Source organism: Rhincodon typus, chromosome 13 (assembly GCF_021869965.1).
Source record: "Rhincodon typus isolate 14 chromosome 13, sRhiTyp1.1, whole genome shotgun sequence".
Lineage (NCBI taxonomy): Eukaryota > Metazoa > Chordata > Chondrichthyes > Orectolobiformes > Rhincodontidae > Rhincodon > Rhincodon typus.
Genome location: NC_063344.1, coordinates 67,408,225 through 67,420,967, shown reverse-complemented (window position 1 = coordinate 67,420,967; position 12,743 = coordinate 67,408,225). Strand labels below are relative to the sequence as shown.

At 45.9% G+C, this 12,743-nt stretch overlaps 1 protein-coding gene across 1 annotated transcript in view; it reads left to right on the top strand.

Annotated features, from left to right (window-relative positions):
• The window catches only part of LOC109915178 (unconventional myosin-VIIa-like), a 108,028-nt gene that overhangs the window by 55,808 nt on the left and 39,477 nt on the right, over positions 1–12,743 (top strand). Inside the window, exons 14-16 of the mRNA XM_048604142.1 lie at positions 3,696–3,788; positions 5,356–5,450; positions 10,076–10,160. Of these exons, the coding sequence (XP_048460099.1) occupies positions 3,696–3,788; positions 5,356–5,450; positions 10,076–10,160 (273 nt within the window). The remainder of the gene's footprint in view (positions 1–3,695; positions 3,789–5,355; positions 5,451–10,075; positions 10,161–12,743) is intronic.

The window sequence follows — 12,743 nt, the reverse complement described above, 5'->3', positions numbered from 1 at the left end:
GTGTGTGTGTGTGTGTGTGTGCGTGTGTGTGTGTGTGTGTGTGTGTGAGAGAGTGTGTGTGTGTGTGTCTGTGTGTGTGTGTGTGTGTCTGTGTGTGTGTGTGTGTGTGTGTGTGTGTCTGTGTCTGTGTGTGTGTGTGTGTGTGTGTCTGTGTGTGTGTGTCTGTGTGAGAGTGTATAGTGCGGTGGGGTCACCTATAGTGCGACATGAACCCAAGATCTGGTTAAGGCCGTCCTCATGGATACCAAGCTTGGCTATCAGCCTCTGCTCGGTGACTCTGCATTGTCGTGTATCCCGAAGTCCGCCTTGGAGAACATTTACCTGAAGATCCGAGGCTGAATGTCCTTGACCCGGTGAAGTGCTCCCCCACTGGGAGGGAACATTCCTGTCTGGTGATTGTTGCGCAGTGTCCATTCATCCATTGTCGTAGCATCTGCATGGTTTTGCCAATGAACCATGCCTCAGGGCATCCTTGCCTGCAGCGTATGAGAGAGACAATGTTGTCTGAAACACATGAGCATCTGCCGTGTACGTGGTGGGTGGTGTTCCCACGTGTGATGGTAGTGTCCATGCCAATGATCTGATATGTCTTGCAGAGGTTACCATAACAGGGTTGTATAGCGTTGTGGTCGATGTTGTCCTGAAGGCTGGGTATTTTGCTGCAAACAATGGTCTGTTTAAGGTTTGGCAGCTGTTTGAAGGTGAGAAGTGGAGGCGTGGGGAAGATCTTAGTGAGGTGCTCATCATCATCGATGACATGTTGAAGGGTGCAAAGAGCATGGCGTAGTGTCTCCACGTCTGGGAAGTACTAGATGATGAAGGGTGCCCTATCGGACATATCCCGTGTCTGTCTCTTGAGGAGGTCGTTATGGGTTTTCACTGTGGCACATAGGAACTGGTGATTGTTGAGTTGAACATTGTATCTCGTTCCTATGAGGGCATCCTTCAACACCTTCAGGTGTCTGTCTTGTTCCTCCTCTTCCCAAAGATCCTGTGTATGTGTAGGACTTGTCCTTAGGGGATGGTTGTTTTAATATGTTTCGGGAGGAAGCTAGAGAAGTGCAGCATCGTGAGGCTACCTATGGACTTGCAATAGAGTGAGGTACTGAGGTGTCCATCCCTGATGAAGAGTTGTGTGTCCAAGAGTGAGACTGAGTCTGAAGAGTAGTCCACGTAAGTCTGATGGTGGGATGAAACTTGTTGACAGCGTTGTGTAGTTTTTTTAGTGATTCCTCACCATGAGTCCAAAGGAAGAAAATGTCATTGATGTATCTGGTGTATAGCGTTGATCGGATGTTCAGTGCAGCAAAGGAGCCTTGTTCGAACCTGTGCATGAAAATGTTGGCATATTAGGGAGTAAATTTGGTTCCCATGGCTGTTCCATATGTCTGGATGAAGAACTGGCTGTCGAAAGTGAAGACTTTGTGATTGAGGATGAAGCGGATGAGCTATAATTAAAAGCCACAGCTTACAGCAACTGCTGAAGGAAAGATAAATTGATTTTCTTCAGAATTAAAGAGGCTATTATTGTAGAGAACTGTAGAACAGAGAGACCTGGCGGTTCAGGTTCATAATTCCTTGCATTTTGTGTAGTTAAGAAGGTGTTTAGCACGCTTGCCTTCAATACTCAGACCTTTGAGTATAGGAATGAAGAAGTCATGCTGAAGTTGTACAGGACATTGGTGAGGCCTGTTCTGGAGTACTGTGTCCAGTTCTGGTCACCCTACTACAGGAAGGATATAATTATGCTGGAGAGGGTACAGAATAGGTTTACCAGGATGTCACCGGGAAAAGGAGAGTTTGAGTTATAGGGAGAGGCTGAATAGGCTGTGAGTTTTATCACTGGGACCATATGAGGTGGCAGGGTGACTTTATAGAGGTTTATATAATCATGAGAGGGACAGGCAGGGTGAATGGCAGGTGTCTTTTCCCTAGGTTGGGGGATTTCAAGACAAGGGGGCATATTTTTAAGGTGAGAGGAGAAGGAAGGACAACATTTTTTACATAGAGAGTGGTTTGTGTGTGGGATGAGGAGGAAGTGCCAGAGAAAGTGGTGGATGTGGGCACAGTTACATCATTTAAAAGACATTTTGATAAAGGCTTGAATAAGAAATGTTTGGAGGGATATGGGCCAAGCGCAGGCAGGTGGGACTAGTTTAGTTTGGGATTACAGTTGGCATAGATTAGTTGGGCTGAAGGGCCTGTTTCTGTGCTGTATGACTCTACTGTGGAGTTAAGATAATTACTCACTATGTTGTTCACAGTCCTAATGTGTTCATGTATCTGAGAACCATGATATTGTAATTGTTGGCAAGCAGAGGGCCTTTATCGTTGATAGCTGGTCACCAGTTCACAGGCCAGTTACAACTTGTTGTTGGCCAGAGTGCCATTTGTACACTTCCCCCACTTCCTCGATTCCAGTTCACCTGCAAACTACACTTCAACCACTGCTGGGAACCAGCAGCTATGTATGTAAACAGCATTAACAAGGTGACTTGCTTTCAAAAACATACAGTAATGCTTTAGAAATCCAGGTTTTTTTAAAATGCTGTTTCCTCATTTCCAACCATAATTAAAGCTACGGCAAAACATTTAAGAAAAACAACAGTCTTTAGACATTCCTGACTTGTGCCTTGTGGTCAGGGGAGTCCGGAGGTGAGTCACTCACCACAGTATTCCTAGCCTCTGACATGCTCTTGTAGCCATTGTGTTTAGGTGGTGAGTCCAGTTGAATTTCTGGTCAACGGTAACCCCTAGGATGGGGGATTCAGTGATGGTAACACCATTGAATGTCAACGATTCTGTCATGAGGTGACATGTGATTTGATATTGTTACAGAATGCTGTCGAATGGGCCAAGGGTCATTGTGCACGACCTACTTTGTGATCTTTGTTTCTCCCTGTCGTGCAGTGATGTGGTACCGCATAAGCACAGTTTATGCTCTGTCACTCTAAACGTTTAGCCTCAACTACCTCACTGTTCTATATCCTCTTTTTCGTTAGTTTCACTTCATCTTCTGCATGTTCCTGTTCCTACTATGCCTGTAACTCTCACCCTGAGGCAGCGTTTGCTGTCTCTTTCCAACTTGTGGGAAGTGTATGGCTGAGCAGAGTATCATGAATATCCTCCCTAAGAACTGGTGTCCTTCACAGAGGCAACATTTTAACAGGGGGAACTGGAGCAAATATAGAATGTGCTGGCTTTCAAACCTGCTTGGAGATAATTGAGCAGACCAGAGTTCTCTCTGTTCTAACATTCACGCTGCCACATGGGCAGTTAGCCCATGGAGGAGTTTCCAGCCATTAGCAACAATTAGAGGTTGGAATTGCTACAGAAGTACAAATAATTCCCAATGAAGCCAATGCCCACAGTGGAAACCTTGTGATGTCACATTCCCAATCGAGCTGGAAAAGCCCAGCAAGTCTGGCAGCATCTGTGAAGAAAAGAAACGAGGGTTAACGTTTCGGGTCCTTTCCTCAGAGCTGGGCCACCAGACCTAAAATGTTAACTCCGAATTTTTTTTTCTTCACAGATGCTGCCAGACCTGCTGAGCTTTCCCAGCAACTTCTGTTTTTGTTCCTGATTCGCAGCATCCGCAGCTCTTTCGGTATTCATTCCCAATCTATCTGTGTGAGTGTCACTGTTGTTCCTATCCCTCCGTGAATCATGGCACTCCCCCCTCTCTCTGTTTGCAGGACGTTGCGCACTTGTGTTGCAAAGAAATTGCCAAATCCACGCTCGGAACCGACGGAGACTGGAAGATAGGGAAGACAAAGATCTTCTTCAAGGTGGTGTAGAGACCAATGGCTTTGAAGAATTTGTGTGTATCGCAGACAGAACCTATTCTCCACCAGGCCAGTCTGTTTACCTTTATATAAAGTGGGGAGTCCCATGGCAGTGAGAGGTATCAACTAACAAAGAGATTAAATCACGGCCCCACCCACTCAAAGCCCTCCCTCTGTCCCCTCCCACATTGTGTCTCTGACCCCAGTTCCTTCAGTTTACCATTGTCCCTATCTCCCCATGTGAGGGGGCAAGAGGATATAAGGACCCTACAAATGGAAAGGCTCGGTGAGTGGGCAAAGATCTGGCAAATGGAGAATAATGTGTGAAAGTTCAAAACTGTCCATTTTGGCAGAAAGCATTAAAAAAAGCATACTATCCACATGGTGAGAGGTTGTGGAACTCTGAGATGCAGAGGGATCTGGGTGTCCTAGTGTATGAATCACAAAGGTTAGTCTGCCGCTACAACAAGTAATCGGGAAAGCCAGTAGAATGTTTTTGTTATTGTGAGGGGAATTGAATATCAGAATAGGGAGGTTATGCTTCAGTTATACACGGACTGCATCTGGGGTACTGTGTACAGGGAGGGAGAGCTGGAGACATTTCTTCCCTACAACGTGCTGAACATATTTCCAATTAAAGTTGTGGATTATTCTTATGTACATGAAACTTTTACAATACCGGTACGTTAGATGATAAAAAGACACAGGAAAGAATCCACTGCTAAGTCACATTGGGACCAGAATCGTTTGCCTGGTCCAGCAGATGTGTGGTGTCATTCCATCAGAGAGTGCACCAGACCCCACAGGCTCAGCCAGGCCACAGGCCTCAGGTCTCAAGCCCTGAGTCCCGAACCCCAGGCCCCAGGCCCTGAGCCTCAAACCCTAGGCCCCGGGCCCCAGGCCTCAGGTCACAGGCCCCAAGCCCCAAACCCCAGGCCCCAGGCACCGAGCCCCAAATTCTAGGCCCCAGGCCTCTGGTCTCAGGCCTCAAGCCCCATGTTCCAGAACTCTGACATCTGGCCTCTGGCTTTAGGCCCCAAGCCTCAAATTCCAGGCCCCAGGCACCAGGCTCTAGGCTCCAGACCCTGGACTGAAATTGGGGATTGCACAGCGTAACCCTCATCTCTCTGCTCAACCCATAACCGGCACCTGCCAACTCATGATGAGTTCCACACAGGGGAGGAGGAGGAGGCTAAATCTCATCCAGTCTTTACTTATAAAGACTTACACCACATGCAAAATCACGGCTGTATTAAATGCTACGAGCATTTGAAAGACGCTGATCCTATTTGGCACAAAGTTCTCGAAATTTCGTCCACCCCTGTGGTAGCTCGGAATAAAACAAATCCCTGCCTCCAGTGCTGACTTCAGCTTCTGTTACAGGATCCCCATTGACCCTGGGGCACAATGAGATTTCTTTTCTTTATTGTGAGATGTCCCACACTTTACAGAATCCATGACTCTGCAAAAGTCCTGCTGTGACCTCCATGCGCCTTTGCTCCTCTCTCCCACCCTGCGCTGACCAGCTATATGCCCTGTGCAGTCCTTCAATGTTCTACTTTCTTTGCAGGAGAATGACCACTTGATCCTGGGGCTTGAGCGAGACAGGGTCTTGACAGCGAAAGCCATGATGATTCTGAAAGTTTTGTGGGGGTTCAAAGACAGGTGGGTTCCATCAACTTCATTCCCCACTTCTCCCCCAGAAATACCTTTGCCCTGTGCTGTTTTGTACTGTACAATCTTCACTGTATTCTGCACAATGCGTTATGCCCCTGTGTTGATCATTAGTTGTGGCACAGAGCGAGCAGATTATAATGGAACTATGTAAAATTTGAGTTGGAACCCAGCTTTGAGTTCCACATGTATTCTGCCATTCAATAAAATCATGGCTGATCTGATTTTGACCTCAGATCTACATTCCTGCACACCCCAGATAATCTTTCATCCCCTTAATAAATCAAGAATCTACCTACGTCGTTGGAGATTGGTTTTCTAGTGAGTGAATCACAGAAGGTTAGTCTGCAGCCAGAGCAACTAATCGAATATTATGTTTTATTGAGTGGGAAAGTTGAATGTAACAGTAGGGAAGTTATGCTTTAGTTATAGAGTGTATTGAATCAATCATAGAATCATAGAATCCCTACAGTGTGGAAACAGGCCATTCGGCCCAACAAGTATTGGTGAGACTGCAACTGGAGTACTGTACAGTATTGGTCACTGTACTTACAGAAGGACGTTAATGAATTGGAAGCAGTTCAGAGAAAGTTTACCAGACTAATTCCTGGAATGAGCAGACTGCCTTGTGAAGAAATGCTAGTCAGGTTAGGCCTTACTCCTCTGGAGTTTAGAAGAGTCAGAGGTGACATAATTGAAACATATAAGATCCTGAGGGGACTTGACCGAGCGGATGTGGAAAGGATGTTTCCTTTTGTGGGAGAAGCTGGAACTCGGGGTTAGAGTTTACAAATATAGAGGCACCCATTTGAAACAGAGATGAGGAAACATGTTTTCTCTCAGCGGGTTGTGAGTCTTTGGGATTCCCTTCTTTAAAATGTAGTGAATGAATAATCTTGAACTAATTTCAAAATAGGGGGAGGTGGATTCTTGATGACAAAGTGGCTGAAAGATTATCAGGGAAATGCAAGAAAGCAGAGCTGAGGTTAAAATCAGGTCTGCTGCAATTTTATTGAATGGGGAAGCAGGCTCGAAGGGCAGAGTGGCCTCCTCTTGTTCCTTGTTTATATGTTCCTATGAAGCTCTGGTCACCACAGATATGAGAGGGTGCAAAGGAGATTTCTGAAGACGTTGGTCAGAACTCACACCACACCAGGTCTTAGTCTAACAGGTTTATTTGAAATCACAAGCTTTCGGAGCGCTGCTCCTATTGCAGGTCAACTGATGAAGGAGCGAGGCTCTGAAAGCTTGTGATTTCAAATAAACCTGTTGGACTATAACCTGGTGTTGTGCGACCTCTGACCTCGTCCACCTCCACATCCAAAGATGTTGTCAGAACTGGTGAATTTTAGCTACATTGTCTAAATCCTGCCTCCTGAAAACTGGAAGTATCTGAAAACCAGACGTTTTTCTCTTGGGAGGTGTGGGTGTCACCCCTGAAACTGATTGGGTGCAGAATTGAAGTGAGCGTTCTTTTGGACGTCCTGGAAGACAGAGTCAGAGAGCGCTGTGTTGCGTGTCAGACTTGAGTCCTTCGCAATGCTTTAAGATCCACATCTGCCCCAGCCGTCCCTTACCCACCGGGCACAAAGCTGCCTGTCCCACTGCTGGGATAGAGTCAATAAGAGAGGATTACCCTCTATAAAGACCTTCAAACTCAGGGAACCCGTGATAGAGTCAGAATGCTGGAGTACTGTCCCCTGCTCTGTTTGCAACAAATTAAAACATCAGCAGGCTCATTTTGTCAATAACCTTCCTGGAAATGGAGTTCATTCCATTAACTCCTTCCCATCAAAACTGGGATCTCCCAGTGCACAATTTCACTCAACCCCAGTGCCTGAGCCACAGGAGCATGGGGTGATGCTTTGCTGAGCAGAACCTCTGGCAATGATGCATTCTGCTCTCAGTCCTGCACTCATGGATTCCCTACAGTGCGGCAAGAGGCCATTTGGCCCATCAAGTGTGCACCAACTCTCCGAAGACCATCCCACCCAGACCCACCCCCATTCCCCCCTACTCTATCCCTTCAACCCTGCATTCCTCGTGGCTAACCCACCTAGCCTGCACATCCTTGGAAACTACAGGTAGCTCTGCTATAACTCGTGTTTTGTTAACGCGAATTAGCTGTAACGTAATTGATGTATAGTGGATGCTGTTTGGATAACGTGAACTTTCTGCTGTACAGGTGTAGCGATTTCCCTATAACGTGATTTTCTATGGTACGAGGTCATGCAAGAATGCAACTATCATGTTATAGGAGAAGTACCTGTATTGGTAATTTAGAATGGCCAATTCTACCTAACCTGCACATCTTTGGACTGTGGGAGGAAACCAGAGCACCTGGAGGAAACCCACGCAGACACAGGGAGAACGTGCAAACTCTACATGGACAGTTGCCCGAGGCTAGAATCAAACCCAGGTCCCTATTGATGTGAGGCAGCAGTGAGCCACCCATTAGATAACATTATGTGACAACAGAAAGCTGGTCGTTTCCTTCAATCTAGTGATGGGTAATGCACAGCACAGCAAAATCCAGTCTTGGTCCAGGCACAGTCTTGGTCACTATGGCCCCAGATTTCAGACATGAGGTATCAGATAGGATTGGAAAGGCTGTGGTTGGTTTCACTGGGACAGAGTAAGCCCAGGGGTGATGTAAGTGATGTGTATAAAATTATGAGGGCGTAAGATTGGGTCAATGGGGCTAAAGTAGAACAGGAGGGACAAGCTTAGTTAGTAGATGGAGTAGGGTGGAGTTGAATTAACTTGGGGGGCAGGATGTGATAGCCTATTGGTATTATTGCTGGACTGTTAATCTAGACACCCAGATAATGTTCTGGGAACCTGGGTTCGAAACCCGCCATGGCAGGTGGTGGAATTTGAATTCAATAAAATATCTGGAATTAACAATCCAATGATGACCATGAATCCATTGTTGATTGTCAGGAAAAACCCATCTGGCTTACCAATATCCTTTAGGGAAGGAAACTGCCATCCTTACCTGGTCTGGCCTACATGTGACTCCAGACCCACAGCAATGTGGTTGACTCTTAACTGCCCTCTGGGCAATTAGGGATGGGCAATAAATGCTGGCGTAGCCAGCGAATGAATAGATGAATTAACATGTTTCACCCAGAGGGCATTAGGGATGTGGAACTCACTATCTGAAAGGAATGCTGAGGCAGAAATCCTCACCATACTTGAAGATTACTTGGATTTCCAGTCGAAGAGCTGATTACAGAGCGAATGAAGAAAGGTAAGATTAGAGCCTTGCATTGACCAGTGCAGATCTGATGGGCTGAATGGCTTCTTCAGTTGCCTAAATCTTCTGTGATGAGAGAGAGAGCAAACAAAGCAAGCAGAGAGGGGAGGTAGTGTGCGGCACAACATCATTTAATACAGGATACCATCAACGGCAGGTAAATAATAAACATGCTGTCAGCAAAGATTGCAACCCAACTATGAACCAAAAGTATTGCTGTAAATAAGTTGTTTTTATCTACCGAGAGACTGGTCACCCTGCAGCACTAGACTTGGTTTTTATTAATTATCTACTTAAAAGTATCAACTGGCAGCTTAGTGAGATGTCTATCTGGAAGGCATCTTAGCACCGACTCCTTAAGAACACTGTGATGGCAATCTGCGCCCAAACTAACCTGGAATTAAGTTCACCCCTTCATCTTCGCTGTCGGAGTTTTTGAGTGAAGAGTTTTATCATTGATCCGTTAATGTTAACATCAGTGTCATGAGCAATATTATTTGAATCTATTGCACTAGGTCTCTCTTTGCCAGAGTCAGCGCCTCCCTGGCTTCAACAGGTGGAAGATTCCTCACTTAACTCCAGTAGTTTCCACTGATTTCATCATCAAATTTACTCTGTCAGTGCCTCAAGGTCTGTTTTGACTTGAGGATCCAAAGGACCTTAATTCGAGAGTAATTCACACTCATAAACCACCCAAAATACAGGAAAACAGATCATCATTGCAAGACTGTTTCAGACTTACCTCACATTTTTGACAATGAATTTCTTATTGTGCGGTTATGAAATTATGTTGAAGTTAGAAATTTGCAGTGAATTCTGCCCTCCTGCTTCCTAAGAAATGTTATAACCACCTGCAAGGCTGTGTGTCAAGTTGTAACCTTGTAGTTTACTCTGATTCAATTGTTTATTTACATTGCTTCTACATCTGGATGCATAGAATCCCTACAGTGTGGAAACAGGCCTTTCGCCCAACAAGTCCACACAGACCCATCCCCCTATAACCCACACATCTCTGAACGCTATGGGCAATCCACCTAGGCCTGCATATCTTTGGACTGTGGGAGGAAACCGGAGGAAACCCACGCAGACATGGGGAGAATGTGCAAACTCCTCGCAGGCAGTCACCCGAGGGTGGAATTGAACCCGGGTCCCTGGCGCTGTGAGGCAGCAGTGCTAACCGCTGAGCCACGGTGCTGCCCTATAGTAGCTCCTTCAGACCGTTGCCTTATATGACATGTCTCAGTGGTTAGGTGAAGAGTATTGGCAACACCGAGGCACAAAAGGTAAGATTAGATGTGGAGTTGGCGATTTGGAATGGTTTTACTTTGATATTTTCATTTCTTCATTGCTCTGACAGAATGACCTTTTTGAGACTGAAGTCTGCGGCTCGCACAATCCAGAATCACTGGAGAGGATACCAGTGTCGCACGAGATACCAAACGGTAATTTTATCCTCCTGAACATATCATTAGCAGCAGCCTCTCAGTCTCTGAGAACCAGACGGCAAGGCTTCAAAGTAATTCACAAAAGAAACAAATTAGAAGTGAGGGAAAAAAATAAAACTCCAAACAACACATGGTTTCAGTCTGGGATGCACTCTCTGAAAATGTGTTGGAGAGAGATTCAGTTGAGGCATTCAAAAGGGCATTAGGTGACAACTTGAACAAAAATAGTGAGCAAGGCTACGGGGCAAAGATTGGAGAACAGCACTAAGCCATGGTGCTCACCTAAGAGCCAGTGATGGGCTGAATGGTCTCCATCTGGACTGTATTGTTTCTGAGATGGTGGGATTGTGCCTGGACTGACTAGAGCACTTCCTCTCATCACAAGGAAGGAGGCAAAGCTCTGTTAACCCAAAGCTGTGCCATTGTGCTGCCTTCTCCTGATAACCCCACACACTCTTACCTTCCAGATAAGACCATAGGAACAACAGGAGGTCATTCAGCCATGGACACTACTCTGCTGTTCAATAACATCGTGGCTGATGTGATACTCCTCAGCTCCATTTTCCAGCCTTTTCCCCTTAACCCCTCCTTATTAAAAATCTGTCTATTTTTTTTTTAAGAATCCCTACAGTGTGGAAACAGGCCCTTCGGCCCAACAAGTCCACATTAACCCTTGCAGCATCCCACCCAGACCCATCCCCCTACAGCCCATACACCCCTGGGCACTATGGGCAATTTAGCATGGCCAATCCACCTAGCCTGCACATCTTTGGACTGTGGGAGGAAACCGGAGCACCTGGAGGAAACCCACACAGACACAGGGAGAATGTGCAAACTCCACGCAGACATTTGCCCAAGGCTGGAATCAAACCCAGGTCCCTGGCGCTGTGAGGCTGCAGTGCTAACCACTGAGCCACCGTGCTGCCAATCTATCTCAGCCTTTTATATACTTAATGATCCAAACTCTATAGCCCTCCGTGGTAAATTATTCCACAGATTCATTATGTTCTGAGGAAATAAATTCCTCCCCATCTCTGTCTTAAATGTGCAATTCCCTATTCTGAGATGATGCTGTCTGATCCTAGCTTCTCCCACAAGGGGGAACATCCCCTCCACGTCTACCCTATCAAATTTCCTACAATCTCTGCTAAGAATCTTGTATGTTTCAGTAAGGTTGCCTCTCATTCTTCTGTATGCTCAACCTCTCCTCATAACACTGTCCCCCCACCGCTACCTGGAACCTACCTCTCCGACTGCCTCTAATGCCAGTATATGTGTCTTCAGATAAGGGCTCCAAAACCGTTCGCAGTATTCCAGATGAGTACAGTTTTCTCAAAGCCTTCCTATTTTTACACTCCATCTCCTCTGAAATAAAGGCCAATATTCCATTGGCCTTCCTTATTACCCGCTGAGCTTGTATGCTATCTTTTTGTGATTCATTTTGATTCACATTAGTGGCTCAGCGGTTAGCACTACTGCCTCAAGGTACCAGGGACCTGTGTTCAATCCTCAGCCTTGGGTGACTGTATATGTCCTCCCTGAGTCTGTGCAGGTATCCCTGGGGTGCTCCAGTTTCCTCCCACAGTCTGTAGATGGATTGGCCATGCTAAATTGCCCATAGTGTGTCCAGGGATGTGTAGGCTAGGTGGGTTAGCCATGGGAAATGCAGGGTTACGGGGATAGGATAGAGGGATGGGCCTGAGTGGGATGCTCTTCAGAGGGTTAATATTGACTCAATGGGCCAAATGGCCTGCATCCACACTGTAGGGATTCTGAGAAATCCCTCTGTTCCACAGTTCTTATCTGTTTAAATAATATTCAGCTCCTCTATTCTTCCTTAGAGCAGAACCACATCATTTCCTGTCTGCTGAGATTTTGCCCATTTACTTCCTGAATTTACTCAGATGAAGGGTCTAGGCCCGAAACGTCAGCCTTTCTGCTCCTATGATGCTGCTTGGTCTGCTGTGTTCGTCCAGCTCTACACCTTGTTTACTCACAGAACTGTTCAGTTTCCCCTTGAAAGCTCTGGTTGAATCTCTCTGGCAGCTCCTTCCAGGTGCAAAACAATCGATGTGTGAAAATGATTCTTTTCCAATTGCTTTTGCTTCGGTTAGCAAAGTATTTAAATCTGCGCCCTCTCATTCACAATGACAATCCTCCCGATTCGCTGAGGAAGGGTCACTGGACCTGAAATGTTAACTCTGATTTATCGCCACAGATGCTGCCGGATCCGCTACATTTTTCCAGCAATTTTTGTTTTTGTTTTTGAAACAAATGGGACAGTAGGATTATTGTTGGATTAATAAAGGACTATGAGGACAAAATGGGAGGTTTGAAGCCTGGTAACTGCTTAATACAGAACAAGAGTTTTGAGCATTTGAGCTAATCTCTCCCCATGTGTCAGATTTTATTTGATCACAGTCCTGCACCCTTCCAATATTACTGTATTATGCTATATAAATGCAGGCTACTGTTTATTTTGACTTCTGTGGAGTGTTGGCAGTGAGATTAGTTTTCCCATCAGGCTGTGACGTTAGTTTGGGATTTATATACGGCTATAGGGAGAGTGTGGGATAGTGG